The 17,244-nt window shown below is 40.1% G+C and overlaps 1 protein-coding gene across 1 annotated transcript; it reads left to right on the forward strand.

Moving 5' to 3' along the window:
- The first annotated feature begins 247 nt into the window (after positions 1 to 247).
- LOC101856864 (40S ribosomal protein S11) lies at positions 248 to 15,141 on the forward strand. The gene is made up of 5 exons (XM_005112975.3): positions 248 to 346; positions 5,410 to 5,535; positions 7,383 to 7,425; positions 10,113 to 10,275; positions 14,987 to 15,141. The coding sequence occupies exons 1-5, from the start codon at positions 332 to 334 to the stop codon at positions 15,108 to 15,110; spliced, it is 471 nt and encodes a 156-aa protein (XP_005113032.1). The 5' UTR covers positions 248 to 331; the 3' UTR covers positions 15,111 to 15,141.
- Positions 15,142 to 17,244: the final 2,103 nt, after the last annotated feature.

The raw sequence follows: 17,244 nt of genomic DNA on the forward strand, positions 1-17,244 counted from the left end.
GCGTGCAAGAAATATTATTCGATCTTTTCGTGTTCTTTGATGTTTTTTGCGGATTCTTTTTTATTTTTAGTTTGCTGCTCTTTGGCGCAAAGTAATTTGTGTTATCTGGCGAACGTAGTTAAATTGATGAATTATGCATACTCGTGTAAAATTTAAGATACCAGAGAACATGATGTCTACCAAGCATTGATCGGCACAATGAAGATTTCATGAGGAAATAATTATTCGAAAACGTTTTTATTCAACCGGAAATGTAGTTCTTCAAGGCTATCCCAGCCTACCCACAAATCTCTCTTCTTGCACTCTTCCTTTTTCTTCCGAGCCAGCAATCATGGCGGATCATCAGGTACACATGTGGTATTTTAATATTTAGTTTTCTAAATTATATTACAGCTGATGGTCAAAATTACCCCTTTTCGATCAACATTAATTCGTTTTTTCTGGTAGTATGTGGTTAAGTGTATATTTATTATTTTTTGCATTCATTTGTCGTCTGAACGTCTCCTCGTTTTTGAAAGTACCCAAACATCGATAAGTTGGGCGCTTTCACTTTGTTGTCTGTTTTAGGGAAGGCATGACATGATGCTGATAAGAATTTGGAGCTCGTGAATCGATAGATCTTGTAGATCTCTAAATGTACGTTAAATTTTTTGTTGTTATTCTCATTTTTTTGTATTCCTGCGGTACCAAATGTGCTCCTGTAGAGTTTTACAATTCTAGAGAGTTAAGAGAGTCTAGATTTCTAGATTCTAGAAGTTATTGCAATAATATTGTAATGTCGAATGTTGGTTGGCGTGTGTCGTGTTTGTGTTGTGAATGGCCTAGTCTGGGCCTAGAGTCCCAGACCGCGGCAGTTTAATTAGGTCAAGTGGCTGTGTCTCTTGTGCGTGAAGAAGACATGGAAGGACATTCGTAACAAGCGACCTCCCCATCAAACACAATAAAGAAGAGGCCTAACCCAACTAACCCTTACATGCGATTAAACGTAGAAAGACGCAAACTATTTTTAGGTACGGCACCCATCTTGTTTGGCGTCACACCAGGATTCCCTTCCGATCACGTGACTACATCTAAGCATAGCCTACCGCATGGCACCAAAGAGGGAAGTGTCTTTTATAACGCTTAATTTACACCTCGCTCTCGGAAGTTCTGATGGCCAAATAGAATAGACAGCGCGTCTGCGTTTGAAGTCATGCAATCATTTTAGGAGCGGTTCGATTCCGGTCCCTGACTTTTTTTCTCTTCTCTTTTCCTCGTCCCGACTGACCAACAGACTCATAAATCATAATTTGCAGAGCTGCTTTGAAGTTTGTTTTTTAATGTATATTTGAAGAATGCAGGAGAGGGGGGGGGGGGTAGATCTAGAATCTAGATCTAATCCTCCAGCGTCTTTACAGCAATTTTCGTACACTTTCATCTTTGAAGCCATGCGGTTGGCTATACTTCGATGTAGTCACGTGATCAGAGGGGGAATCCTGGTCTGACGTCCAACAAGATGGGCGCCATACCTAAAAATAGTTTGCGTCTTTCTACGTTTAATCGCATGTCCAACCCTTAGATCTACCCCTATCCCTCAATTCTGCTCTGTCTCATAGTGGTCGCTCGTTACGGAAGTCCTTCCGAAAACATAAATGGCGTGTGTGGTCACATGACTGGCCCATTTCTTCTCATTTTTGATGCTATTGCAGTGATCTCACTTGATTTGTTGGCCGGGACCAGGTCGAACCGCAATGCCTCTCGATAGCCCGCAGTGCGGCAAGGTGCCGGTACCGCGTCATTTTTCGTTACGGTGCGCTGCAATTATGCCCTCACCGTGTCATTTTGCGCGGCATGTGCTCGGCATTTCAGGCTATGGCTATAGCCTAGTTCTCTGATAATGCAGAGAGAAACTTGTGTTACTTGCTTATTTTATATTTTACTTGTTTTTCATTAATTCATTTGTTCATGCATTCAGAATGACCACTCATTTTGGAAATAATGAAAACATTTATTGTTCTAAAAACAAAATAAGAAATGAGGTGAAAGGTCTCTTCTCCCTCTTTCCCCCCTTTTTCTCTCTCACACACACTCTCTTGCGCACTCTCTCTCTGTCTCTCACACAAAATTTTCAAACATATGTACGCATTCAAATTAATAGAGCAACACAATTTTTTAAAAACTGATAACAAAAGGTGACTAGTTTTCAATATCGAAGTGTATACAGACCCGGTACGGGAACTCTTTTGTGATTTCGGAAAGTTTCAGCGCCCAGACCTGGTAGTGTGTGTGAGAGAGAGCGCGTGAGAATGTGTGTGTGAAATATGACATGCCCCCGTTGGCAGAAAGGAAAGATAGAGTGGGGAGAGAGAAAGACAGAGACAAACAAACAAAAAGAGAAGGCGAGCGATACACAGAGGAGAGAGAGAGGGTCACTGCTCGATTGAAATTATGCATTGTTGTTTTCTTCAAATTGTGATTCCTCCAACTCCGAAACGGAGGAAAAACGATCGTTCATCGAAAAGACATCCGCAATCTTCATTTAGATTTAGGCTAGCCTCGAAACTAGATCAATGATTTATGTCTGTCTGTCTAGATCTAGACCTAGGCCATAGATCTAGAAGGATCTAGGTCTAACCTGAGCCAAGAGGGCGCTGAAACTTTCCGAAATCACAAAAGAGTTCCCCTACCGGGTCTGTATACTTTGTGACTTCGTTCCCGGTTACCGGGTCTGTATACACTCCCTTTCAATAAAACATCAATGTTAGGTGTCTGTCTCTCTCTCTTTCTCTCTCTCACAGACACACACATACAAATTTACAAACACTTGGCATGCATTCAAAGGAATACAGCAACACCAAAAAACTGATAACAAGGCAACAGGTTTACAATAACACATCAATGTAAGTTATATTTCTCTCTCTCTCTCTCTCTCTCTCTCTCATACACACATGTACACACACACACAAATGAATACAACATCAGTAAACTGACTAGAACAATGTAGTTCTTTCTCTCACTCTCTTGACCTCTAAACTCAGCGCTGCAGTACTGCGGTGCAAAGTATTTGTCATAGTGCCCTTACCGCAGCATTTTCTCTCAACACATGAAAAATGCACAAATCGCGACACATCATGTTGCAAAATCATTTGTAGCCATTTATCCACCAAATAAATAACAATAGACATCGTTAAGAAAACACCCTTTTGATATGTGATTTAAAAAATGTAAACGCACCTGAAAACTAAAAAAGCGAAGTCAAAATTGGTACAACGACAAAATTCGACTTCCAGGTTTGAACTTGCCACGTGTTCGCAATAGATCAGGAAAGAAAGAAACGAAACAGCGCAAGGGACATCACTGCAGTTTTAAATTTACAAAAACAAAAGTAGTAGGTGAGAAATTGCCGTGCTGGGGTCACCTACTTTTCGCCACCGAAAATCCCAAACTGTGTCGACATTTTTAAAAAATCCGATTCAAATCAAAAAATTCTGTTTTAAATTTTTAAAATCGATTTTTTCTATTTTTATTTTATAAATCAACCACCCTGAAAACTAAGAATAAAAACTCTTGAGAAAATTGTAGAATTGTGATTAGAGCTCTCTACTAAGCCAAAGCGCACTTTGTTGCGAGGGTTGTGTGGGAGCGGGATCCGTCATGCCTTATTGTAAACCTTGTTATTGAACAAAAGTGTGTTTCATTCAATGGGTGATAGACCTGTATTATTAGGTACCACAGACTGAAATTTCAAAGTTAATTGCACCACCTTATAGAATTTATTATTCTGAACATTTTGATACCAAATTTGTACACATAGCTTCATTTTTAACAAAATTGTGAGCATCTGAAAATGCAGAAAAATGCTATAATTTTTTAAATTGCGAAATGTCATAACATTCTTAAATTTGAATAGACATTCACAAAAACTTGTAAACACACACGTGCACATAGAGAACAAGCCTAGGTTTTTTTTCATGGGTATCATATAATCAGAAGATGGAAATTTATTGATGTAAATATGGCCTTTTGACCAAAATGGCAAGAAATACAAGTGGGGGTTGAAAATCGCCATTCGCTGCGCGCGTAGCCGCGCCGACGGGAAGGAAAAAGAATTTATACGATACTGGGCCGATGGTGGTCCTACTTGCGAGCTGATGGGGAGTGTCCAGTATTTATTTTCGTATTATGGCTCTGTTATATTAGAGAGGAATGAATGTGCTTTCTGCCTATATTTTTCCATAGTCAGTCCGATCACAGGTTCCATTTTAAAAAACAGCATCGAAAGTTTTCACACGCAAATATCTTCTATTAATTCTTTAGGGACCGTCTTTTAAAATATATCTCCGGAAAGAGCGTTTTCTTATCTTTTAAATACCAACGAATCAGATTGCAGTATTTAATTAATTAACCATGCGCTCCCCGTTTCTTTTCAACCGAAGTCGTGCCAAAAATTGATGCTCGCTGCAGTGAAGACCTCGATAGTGTTCTCTTTATCTTTTATCCCGCAAGATTTTGCTTTCAAAAGAATGGTTTTTATTCAAATAAATAATACCACTAAAAAGAGAAAACGCTCCGCTTTCTTCTGATATAAATGTCTGTGTATGCCTGATCACACAGTGTTTTAAGAGGGTAAAGATATGGGTTTTGGTCTCTGTGACTGGGGCGCACGACCAGTTTGCGGTACTTACCTATGTTTTAGCTATTGACAGATTGTTTCAGTGTTACTGCATCTTGCACTCCCTCGGCTCTTACAGCTTTCACATGAAATGGGTCTACCTACTTCAGCCAGTTCAGTTATTACTCTGCTTTGAGTCACAGTTACAGCAATTATTTTTGTTTTTCATATTTACGATATGAATCTTGACATCTAGACTGGTTCTTGAGGGTCGATTTTCTGGCTCAAGGCTCTTTCAGTGGATCAAAGCGGGAATCATTTTTTTATAGCTCATAATAAACCTAAGTTGCACGAAGCCCCAGCGCCACACTGACATGTCTTGATTTATTTAACATTCACACACAAACATTTGTAATATGACCCTGGAAAATGGATGCCCCTCTCTGAATATCGAGAGGCTGGGTTAGCAGTGGCCCTGCTAAACACAACCACAAATGTTTGTATACCAAAGAAGTCATGGTGAGAGAGAGGGGGCAAGGAACGAGTATTTGGGCGCCAACAATGACAACTTTTTATAGGCTACGCCGGTGGCAATAGTGAAGTGCCTTTCCTCTTCCGCAGAAATTACACACTACTAAAAAGATTGCTTTCATTCTGCGAAGTAATGTCTAGGTGGTGTGGTAGATGGTGAGACATCATAAGAAGTGAAAATGCTTCTCAAATAACAAAAAACAAATGAGGTGGGCTTCTGAAATTCGTATTTAACATATTTGTATGTTGATAAAAAAAATTCGTAACGTCTTTTTGTTTTTCCTCAGACTGAGCGTGCTTTTCAAAAGCAGCCAACTGTATTCCTAAACAAGAAAGCCATTCTTCAAGGAAAGTCCAAGAAAAATCTTCGCTATGTGCGAAATGTTGGTTTGGGATTCAAGACTCCTCGTGAGGTAATTTACTGGCAAGTTAACGCTCCTTATTTGGATGTTAACTGCTGGCGTCTTCTTCTTTAATTATTGCACATGTACTTCCCTCTGCCCCAACAAAAGCTTCCAAGCATGATGGAAATGTGAAATAAACTGTTAGTTATGTGGTGACAGTTTTAACTCAGATAGTTTTATAGTATCATTTTCATCGTCCTGTCCAACTGGCTCCATGGCTAGATCTCCAGGGCAGTGGTACTGGCTGAAGTGTGTTTAGACCATTCCCTAGGGGGGGTATATTAACATGAGCTGATTTATCAATGTCATGCTCATACTCTGCCAGAACAACAAGGGGTAACTGACTGCCACTTTTTCTTTCCTCATCCTTACTACCGTTAGACCTGCATGTTTGCCGACAATCGCGAGCCGGCCGATGCTGTCGCTAGACCCACCTGTATTAGTCAATGTGCGAAGTACGGGGCCTGGCCGACTGCCAGCATCCCCCCTTTTCTCCCGTCGGCTTTGTAGGCACTTTCATTTTTGTGTCGGCGTCTGCGTTTCCGGCATAATTGTCGGAACAAGAGTAGAAATACGAATACGAAAAAGTACGACGACCTAAATTATCTACATGTACTTTCAGTTTCGTGCTCGAGTGGCCATTTTGAATTTCGTTTGTTTACTGATTGTTCAGATCATGTGGATTCTTTCAAGTCCAACTCACTTGTTCCACTCTAGATCTAGATTTATAGATCATTATAGACCTCAATGAGGGATTCATATTCCAATTCTATTGTGTCAAACCCTATTTTAGGTTGTGCTGTAATATTGTTGGTATAACGCATTTCATCAGGTGCGTGAATTATTTACTTAAAATAAAGATCTAATCTAGATGTAGACTCAGCTGAGTCCCTCTGTTCGGAATCGGATGCGGATTTCTCATTCAAGGCCAATTCCTATTCGCTTGTTCTACTAGATCTAGGTATATTTAGACCACTAGATCTATATCTATATGGAGGATTCATATTCTAATTCTATTGTATTATTGTATCAAACTCTTTATAGCAATGCAAGCCATATTATTATGCTTCTTGTTTGTTTTGGAGTTTTTATTTATTTTTTATTTTTTTAACTTATGCTGGCCTTTTTACATGAGGGTCGTTGCAGGTTCTTTTTTGGGTTAGGGTTAGGTCTCTTCTATATTGTGTTTGTTCGGGTGGTCGCTCGTTACTCGGAAGTCCTTACTTTTATTATGACACCCACAATATAAAAGCTCTTATTATTTGGGGTGCGCAAAATTTTCAGACAATCTGGTTGAAGCTCACCTGCAGGTCTATATCGTCATTATACCTCTACTTCTTTTTGTATGTTTGTCACCCATGTAAACTGCCTCGAAGCAGACTTTGTGAGCAGAGTAAGCCTGATTTCCCGTTTGTCCTTCTCTGTTGACATCCACCCCTTGACGCTCTTATGACGGCGCTGTAAAACTTTACGAAAAACAAGATCAAAGTTCTTGTGTGTTTAGTTTCGTTCTGGTGAGGCCTTGTCGGTTTTTTCCCATTCAATTCTGTCTTTTATTGTTATGATTCTCATTTATATATACAGGTTGATTACAGGGTGCCAATACCAGGCTCTGAAAAAAAATAGTCAAACATTAGTGTCATTGTGGACCCAAAAGTGGCAAAGGGATACTTAAGGGCTTCTCTATCTCGTGCGGGGTCAGGAGCCGGCCCCATGGCATTAATTCATTAAAGTATTTATAATGTACATGTGTGTGTGCTTCTCTTTACTTAATTTATAAGTAGAGTTTTGGATACTATTAGTAATGAGCCTTCTATTTTTTGTGCATGTATTGTAACTTAAATTTTCTTCTGCAGGCAATCGATGGACAATACATTGACAAGAAATGCCCATTCACAGGTGAGCAGTACCTTGTAATTAAATTAGTCAAACCTGTCCAAGGCAACTACCCATTGTTGGGGGGGGGGGTCTTCTGCAGGCAACGTCGGGGGAGGGGTGGGGGGCACAGGTGGATGTTGGAGCAGATTCATCTGTGTTTGTTTTTATCCTTGTTCGGTGTTTAAGGGGGCTCGATACTTATGGGACAATATTTTTAATTAAAGACAAAACTGAAGCAACTTTTGTCACAAACAGTAAGTATGAGGAAAAAAGATTCATGGTCAACTGTTGACACACTCGATTATGTAAGCTGTTGCCGTGGAAACGGTGGCCATCTTGAGGATTGGATAGAAATTTTTTCTTCTCCATTTCTAGTTTTTAACTTTTTAAAATTCTGTAACTTGCAAAATGTCACAAATGAATAGGTGCTTGCAGCTGGGTTTTTTTATACTCTACTTGGAAAGTATCCAAAGTCAGGGCTTCCAGTCTTCCGCAAATTAGCAGAATTCCGCAAATGGAAAAATTTCCGTGAAAATTCGTGCCAAAAATTTTTTTCCGGATGCGAAATAAAAAATTTACGTTATTACCAATAGTCAACAATAACCAACCCATACCGGAAGTGCTCTTTTATTTGAAAGTGTAGACAGTGTCTTTCACTTTCTAAAGCTCAAGAAGCAGAGCACCAGCTATGTAAACAAGAGGAAGAAATGAAGATTGTGATTCAATAGATCTTGGGCCTGCCAAGAAAAGAAAACTCAAAAGAGAGCTTGATTATTATTTTTTTACCAGACTTGTTTATTTGTAAGTTTTGTTGTAGATTTAAGTTGAATAAGCTGTCAAGTTATTTAGATCTAGACTAGAATCTGGAGATATTAGATCTAGATCAAGTCAAGCTGTTATAATATTATTATAAGGATTCTACACCTTATGATGATTATGGTGCAAACCAACACTAGCAGAAAAAGGTTGAACATTAACTGTCAAGTTTTATAGATCTAGTTGTGGATTACAGTATCGGTACAAGGGAGAAAGCATGGCTTTGGATTTGGAAATATATAGATTAACACAAGCAGAAAATTATGAAGACCTATGCAAAGTGTGTTTTATTTCTCACTTATTTTCTGTTAAATTTAGGCTTGAATAGCCAGAAATGGCATACTTAGGATGCTCTGAAACCAAAAATTCTCAAACGCCCTGGACCCAAAAATCCTCGAAAAATTACATCAGCTGCTGGAAGCTCTGCAAAGTTGTTCTCAAAGTTGGGGATATGGAATTTGATCATACTTGGGGACCTTTTTGGACGAAAGGTGAACGCTTTAACCTCTAGGCTATGAGAGCCCCCTTAGACCTGACCGATTAATAGTGGGTCCATGACTTCTCATATGGATGCAGTTATTGCTAGTTCTTCAACATCACTGCAACCCCTAAAGCTCTCATGGACTTCCCAGCTCCGGCTGCCAGTACATGTTCTCTTCCCGCTAACACTTTTTGCTGTGTCGTGAGCCTAACTAAAGTTTTTTTTATAACTTTTGTCTTGCATGGGTTTTTTTATAACTTTTGTCTTGCATGCTTTTTAATATCTATGAATTCTGAAGCTTTAACGTGGTTTTGGTAGTTGATGCTCTGGCCTTTCCTCAGGTCCAGAACTTATAAAACGGATGCATAGTTTTCTTTTTGAAAAGTCCGAATGACTGGGTAAATGAATCGCTTTCGGGTGTGGAAGGCCGAATTGGGAGTAAAGAAATTGTTGATGAGCTTGTGTGAAATATGAGTTACAGGAGTTAATATTATACGTTATTCCAGTTGTATATATTCTGTAGGTGAGTCCTAGTTTTACCTATTTTTTTTCTTCCTGATTCTTTTATCCAGTCATAGAACTCTTATCACTGTTGTGCATATTAAGTTTATTTTGGTAGCTTGGTGCTGCATGGTATTATATATGTCAGATCATTTGGTCGCACGAAAAAGTACTGAAAATTGGCATTGGGCTTTCATGGGTAGGCAGCTTTGCACTTTTACATCCATGCCCTTGTGCATGTTTGATCCTTTTCTGTGAGAATCTGCATGGAACAACAGCAGAATTTCATTTTTTACTGCTTACTGTTCCTGATTACTTTTATAAGTTGGCAGTTATGAGTTATGATTACTGAAATTTCAGTTGAATACCATTCATCTGCTTTTATAGATATTCAATTCCGATTACTTTTTTTTTTTTTTTTTTTGGTCCCACATTTCAAGTGCTTTTTTTGTCTTCTCCTGGGTACATCGTTGTGTTTTGAATCTCACGCTCAACAAAATCAACCTAGCCTTGTATTCTCTGTGGCTCGGGTTTTGGGAGGTGTCTTGGCGAGTCAAGATCTGGCAGTTGTCCGTCGATTTATTTTACTGGCCAAATATTGTTTTGCTGAAATTTATAATGATGTTATGGTTATGTGTTCTAAATCTTCGCTTGCAGTCCTCTAGTAATACAAATAATTAAATTATACATGCTTCAAGATAGCGAAACAAGAAAAATATACTGGACCCCAAGTGTGCTGATTGGGCCAGATAGAGTAGTTCTTTAGTGCAAGTGCTTGCTTTTGAGAGCTTTGCCATAGTGTTTGCCTTATTTTTTAAATTTTATTCCAAAACCAATTGGCAGTAGATAGGCACTTGACACATGTGTTTTTGGGTAATCTCTTATTCCTCTTGTTTTTTGTTATTTACAGGAAATGTGAGCATCCGTGGACGTATCTTGACAGGCCGTGTGCTGAAAATGAAAATGATGCGCACAATTGTCATCCGTAGGGAGTACCTTCATTACGTGAAGAAGTACTGCAGATTTGAGAAGAAACACAAGAACCTCAGTGTCCACCTGTCCCCTTGTTTCAGGTTCGTGTATTAAACATGTTTAACTCTTTCCACCCAGCTAGCACGGATACAGTGCAGATTCTGTAACACAGAAGTGTCTTTAGGCCATTCCCAAAGTGGGAATATTTCTCGTTCGTATGCACAGTAGTATTGTAAATAGGCTGATCCTGCACTGTTGTGCTCATATCTGTGCCTGTACTACAACAGGGAACTGCTGCTTTTTCTTTCTTAATCCTTGACATTTTTCTCTACTTCTTTTCTATGTTTGTCACACTCTTGTGGCCCGCTATTTCCGCTGGCTGCCTGTTTGGAGCCCGCCTTCAGTCCCCCAGCAGACACACACCCCAAAGCTAAATCTTGCTCAATCTCTCCCGCTGTATCTGAGTTCAGCCTTTCCTTATCCTGCAAAATCTGAGCACAGGTAATTCGAGTTTGCATTTTTTTAAAACAGGGTTTCCGGTAAGGTGCCGCTATAGTCATGTTTTACTGTACTCTACTTTGAGTTTGAGCAATAATTTTTCTTTCACGCTTATTATATATATATGAATCATGGCACCCAGACCGGTTCATGGCAATCGATATTCTGGTTCTAGGCCTTTTCTCAGGCTCAAAACAAGATTCGTTTTTATATATACAGTCAAACCTGTCTTAACCACGGCGCACCGGCAGTGGAATTTTAGTTGCTGCGGGGGGTTCCCCGCCGGGCGCCTTATCACGCCGGGGTCACGGGGGTCAGCTCCCTGTCGCCGCTCTGTCTGGGCCGACCTAATTTTTGGCAATTTTCAACGTACAATTTAAGGTGTAACCTTGTATTTATGGTAATTCTCATTTAGTGCATCCAAAGCATGCATTTCTGCTCTTGAGACTCAAAAAAGAACGGACGTAGTAACTTGTCTGGTTATTTCGTTAGACGCGCTGGAGTCGGCAATGCTAAATTGTAATTTTTTGGGACTAGCGTGAATGATAAAAAAAAATGCATCGTCAAAATTTGTCGAACTTTTGGAACATGAACAACATAACATTGGTGCAGATACTTAAAAAAGATGGTATCTGCGTTTATAACAGAAGGCTGTAATTTTACAATTTTATCCATCGGGCACACAATTCGCTATGAAGTTATTCCTCCAAATACAACTTTATGTGTCTAATATAATCGTGAATATTCGCATATTTTCTCTAAGGTTTATAAAAGTTACCATGAAGTTTCTCTATGAAAAGTACAAATCGATTTTAGTGCTAGAATACATCTTCAACGTAGATCTAATACACGAACAGTATCTGTTACACTCCAGAAATTCCTTACTTTCCTTAAAACGCTAAGTCTAGGTTTTGTAAGTTGACTGAATAATAGGGATGACTTCTCGTAATTGGGTTATAAGAATAATTTCTAGCTTTCCAGGGACACTGAATCAGCACCAGACTTTTCCAGCTTTTTTTCGTTTCTATGACCATTTGCAATAACTGACAATGTGACTGATTTCTTTACATTCATAATTGTGTCCGCGCATATTTCCTACACAAAAACTAAGAATGAATGTTTCAGTTGTCATTATTTTTATTCCATACAAGAAGTTTATCTCTACCCATATATTTACACGGTTTTGTGGTTTTTTTAATCGCTTATATTATATCTTTTTAGTTATATGCAGGCTGCCACAGACACAGCATGATTCATGAACAAACGCAGAGTAACTTTCTCTTGTTTATTAGTAAAATAAGAGCTAACGCTGATCGTCTTTAGTTAAAAAATGCAGATGTGCATCTTTCTTCTCATGTAACTTGACTATTACTACTAGCGCAGATTTAAGATTTCTCATGGGTCGTGCCTTTTTTAAATTAACAATCATTTATTCATAAGTTTGTAACTAAAATAGGACAAATCGGGTACTCTACAAACACTTGTCTAGAGCAAAAACTAAGGCACAGAAACTAACCATTCTAACGCAGAATAAATCTCAAGACATTGAGCTTTTAGTACATCCGCAAATGGTTTGCTATGTGGGATGGGGAAGAAGTTACATCGTTTTAAACATAGTCAAAAATGCGAACTTCCCGACCGACAGCTGCAAAGTCGCTTCAGGGCTCATTAACCCCGTGACCCCGGGCCGGGGAGCTCCGGCGTGCTGCTGAGTCACGCGAACTAAAAGTAACAGAATCGGGCGAAAAGTGACGCCGTGTAACGGAATCTCCCCGCTTCCCCCCTTGATATATTCCTCTTTAATTACCTGTATAAAACGGAAACCTGTCCAACACGGAAACGAAAAGGAAAATCCGCTCCCTTCCGGGGATTTCACCTGTCTAAGACGGAAAATGCTTTGCCCGCTCAGCCCTGATTTGAAACAAAACTCGCAAATTTGTTTCTGCTGGCTAACGCTATGGTCATGCGGCTGGACGAGGAAGGGGAGTAGGGGTGCAATTTGGGGGTAGATGTTACCCCATCATGTGAGCCCTGAGCGATGCAGATGGTCAGTGTAGTGTGGGTGTGAAATCTCACGACTGCCCGTGAGAGTGCTTGAGTAGGAAGCCACTACGGAAACTTTCCTGGGTCCAGAAACCAGAGGTGTGAAGTTAGATTGACCAATGCCTGCCGCCCTGATCGTACGGCCGGCAGAGAAAAGTTCCTTTAATTGTTGGTACAATGATGGCAGTAAGGGGTGGGGCTAAGAGTGGAAGCAAGGGAGATTCAAACGTTTCTGTTTGTAATAGGTCCTATGAAAGGCAAGCACTGGTGGTAATTGGATAAGTATTACTGGCGCATGTCATTATCAGACAGGATAGCAATTGAGAGGTATGAAGTTTTTGCCCTCTGCTTGCTGATCGGACAAGCTATCCTTGATCCCACCGGCTGGGCCTTAGAAACCACCCCCTAAATTCCCCTGTCTAAGACCTAATTTTTTTCTGACTCCCTTGCGATTCCGTCTTATACAGGTTCGACTGTAGTTTATATATGCAGGGGATTTTATGAATTAGTAATAACAGACTGAAATACATAATTCGCACTAAGCTACAGTGCAACACTGGCATGTTGTCGACTGGATATATGTACCTACATATGTGTGTGTGCGCTTGCGCACACATATATAATACACACATAAATAGCGCTCGCGTTGTTGTTATGTAACATGCCCCTGGGTACTGGATGGAACACACACACACACACCCCTCCTGGAAAACTAAGAAGCCGTGGTGACAGTCACCCTAGAATATTATGAATGTTCACAACTTGTGAAACACATTTTATCGGGATAGCAGTGGTTCAAGAGAAAATCGGATGCATGTCATTACAAAAAGTGTGAGGTAGCCTTCTGTGTCCCTGGCTGCTTATTGTATCACACAGTGCTTCCACTCTTCTGTATTTTTACGGAGATCCATACTTTTTGCCAGTTCCATGCTTGATCCTCCATCATTAACTCTCTCCGTAAACAACTGACAGCGTAGGACTGCCGAAATACCCTAGCAGAAGATCCTTACTCGCATTCGTGTCATCTTGTATGTTACAGATATTTACAGCTATTTTCTCGGCAATAAGTTAATGTTATAGAAACCTGCCAGATTGCGCATTTCCTGCAATCGGCTATTATTCCGGCTTCATGCATTCATTGCAGGCTATCTTTGGATTGCTGCCGCTGCTGGAAAATCTGTGCTTTGATCAAGTAAATTGACTTGTGATCTTAGACAGAAAATTACTGTCGGATAGTAACTTTTTTCAAAATTTATCTAGAGAAATAATTATCAATGCGAAGATTATACTACACAGGAACGCGATGAAAGAAATTTATGCTAAATACTACTAAAATGAAGAATAATTTGAAGTGGTGTTCCAAGGTTGTGACATATGACATTCAGACGTGAAAATTGAAGAAAATTAGGGTATACATCAGGTCACTGTATTGCGGAGGTACATGTCTATTCGTTATTCCCTGGTTTGCCTTCTATCAATGGTGCGATGACAAATTAATTGAATTATAGTAGCAATGGAAGGGGAACCTGCTTTTAAAAATTGCCAGCAATGGAAAATATGTAGGTGAAGAAATCAAACAAGACAAAATGGTGAAAAAATAAATGTTATGGGTTGTGTTTGAAGAAATCAAACACGCTCCCAAATGCCATTTTCAACCCTCTAAAAGCATTAAATTATTTCTTCGGGAGCTTTGCCCCCTGGACCCTGACCGTTACTCTGTCCCTGGGCACTGATGGGGGGTGCATATTCCGGCAGAATTTTCCTTTTCATCTTCAGGTGGTGGAAACACTGATCACACAAGGAGTAATTTGACACCACTATGGGTGAAAATCAATGGGAAGTAACTGGTTTTATATTGGTCAGAAATTACTAGCAGGGATGAGCTTTGTTGGCTCCGATATGCTGATGTTCTCAATAATGTTGGGTGTGTTTGTTTTCAATTGTATGCCCGGGCAATTTGAATTCCAAGCCACACGTGAGGGGAAATTTTAATCGAACTTTTGGAGATAAGCTGTTCCACACATTAGTGTTGGTGTTAAGGATCCCACTGCTTAGAAAATGTAGTGGTTCAGTTAAGGAATGGCCTATTATTTAAGGTACCCATGAATTGTATTTCAGTGTTTGAGATGTGCTGGACTGTACAATGAGTAGAGTAGTGGGGTGCACTATGTCTTGTTTCAAGTTGAAGAGGTCCTGATTATCTTTCTTCTCTGTAGTATAAAGTTACGATTTTTTGTGTGAATAAGTGAAAGCATGTTCTTTTCTTTGCAGGGATGTAGCAATTGGTGACATTGTGACTGTTGGAGAATGCAGGCCCCTGTCTAAGACTGTGAAGTACAATGTCCTCAAGGTGACAAAGTCATCTGGAAACAGAAAAGGTTTCAACAAGATGTAAGGGGTTGCCAATAAAATGTTCTTAAAAATGATTTTGATCTTTTGTCATATCTTCAAATTCTTGTTTTGCTTGTTTTTTGCAATAGAAACTGTAAAGAATGGTGCATAAATTCAAGCTCCATCTCCAATTTTGTGTGTTGGAATTGGAAACTTTTATTAAGCGCATAGAGCCTGTTGAGCGGGGATAATAATATGCGCTATACAAATGCTATTTATTTATTATTATATTCTCCACCTCAATGAAGTTGCTTTCACATTACAGGACAGTCGGCACCTAGTTATGTGGCTTGGGGCTTTTTTTCTTCTTTTTTTCCCCTTTAACGAACCATGTAAGCGTACCTAGTGTGTGGAATATCAGCAGAGATGCAGATGAAACAGTCACAATTTTATTCCTACTACAGTGGACAGTGCTTCCACTCTTCCGTATTTTTTCCTCCATTTATTATCAACTTCCTCCGTTAAAAAATGCAACATGCAAGTCGGTTATAGCGGAATATTGCTGCTGCTGTGCCCAGCTTATAGGCCAATTATACATAATTTAAAACCTCGCAAGTTGAGAAACTGGTGAACTAGCAAAACGATGAATGGGAGAGCCCGCATGCATGTGCCAACAGTGAAGGTTGGATCGAATGGGTAGGGAGGATTTCGCATGAGCAGACAAGCAGAACGTATCGCGTGATAGGCCAGCCTAGTCTAGATTATTTAGGCCTACCATGCCTCTCACTTCTCCGATGCAGGGAAGGAGAGGTCATAGAGCTGTGATGAATGGAGCAAATGTGTGACGTGCGCAAGCAAACAGAATGCACCACAGGGTGGGGTGGGGGCCAACACAGCGGGCGAGTTAGCCTAGAGCCCTTTCTTTCTGATCGCCAATGCAGGCTGTCAACATCACTAACACCAGAGAAAGACACCTGATTCGATTTTTGATCAAGTATGGTAGGTCATACAAACATGTTGTTACAAAATCATCATCAGGGGAGATAACAAAAAGAGCTAAACAGAACATCAAACTCGTAGGTTATGCCTACTCTATTATTTCCATTGACTTTAGTATTGGATCCCTTATAACGGGACGTTTCGAACCAGCCCCCTCCCTCTCATTATAAAAGGATTCCACTGTACTAAAAAGTAGTAGGCCTACTATACGTCTTGTCAGGCTCGCCATTGTGACCGGTCTGGTTACTGCGAAATAGTATCTACAGACCGGAATGTGGGAGATTAAATTACTTATATTTTTTGTAAAAGATACGCTCAGGGAGGGGGGAGGGCTGAATACAACACCAGAGGACAAAAAACTGAACTTGGATGCAAAATTTTAATATAATATACAGTTGAACATGTGTAAGACGGCCACCCGTTGTCAAGGAGAAAAATGGCCGTCTCAAGCGGAGCACAAAGAGCGCTTGCTCGCGATTAAAGCGAGCGCGTTGGGACAAGCGTGTGAAAAAATTACTCTAAAATTGCTTGTTGCGCACAAAAAGCACGCTCGCTTTACTTTAAGGCGCCTGAGATTTCAAGCGACGCTTGGAAAGCGTAAAGAATCAAAAGTTAATTCTTTCTCGCTTTGCAAACGTGTACTAGGTACCGCCCCCCCATTGTTGTCTAGCTGTCTTGTCTCAACTTGGGTGGTTCAGAATGTATTTTCTCTGTCTCAGTGACAAAAACACCGAAATGGATGTCAAGTCTTTGGTTTCAGCCGTGTTTAAAAAACCTGCAATTTTGGACAAGAGAAGGAAAGACCGCGCAGATGAGATATACTTTGTCTCTTGGCTCATTCTCAGGTAGGACTGAAAACGAGAAGAGCTTCTTTTAAGTAAAGGAAACAAGTGGTGATATTCACCTTCCACTCGCCTCCTTTTATTTATCTCATGAACCCCCATTCTTTTGCGTTTTCCTAGGATAATTTTTGGCTAAACACTGTCTAGCAACAACGGTTCGTCTTCACTCGAGTCCGCCTTGGCGTCAAATGCCCAAGTTCTGACCAGTTGTAAGCGCGATTTGCAATCTTTCTCTGTGTACAACTCAACGCCGCGCTTTCTTCACAAGCGCTCGCTTTATCGCGAGCAAGCGTTCTCTTTGTGCTCCGCTTTCGGCAGGATTGATCAAGATGAAGAAAGCAAACCATTCCTTTCTGA

Source organism: Aplysia californica, unplaced genomic scaffold, assembly GCF_000002075.1.
Source record: "Aplysia californica isolate F4 #8 unplaced genomic scaffold, AplCal3.0 scaffold01516, whole genome shotgun sequence".
In the NCBI taxonomy this organism is placed as follows: Eukaryota; Metazoa; Mollusca; class Gastropoda; order Aplysiida; family Aplysiidae; genus Aplysia; species Aplysia californica.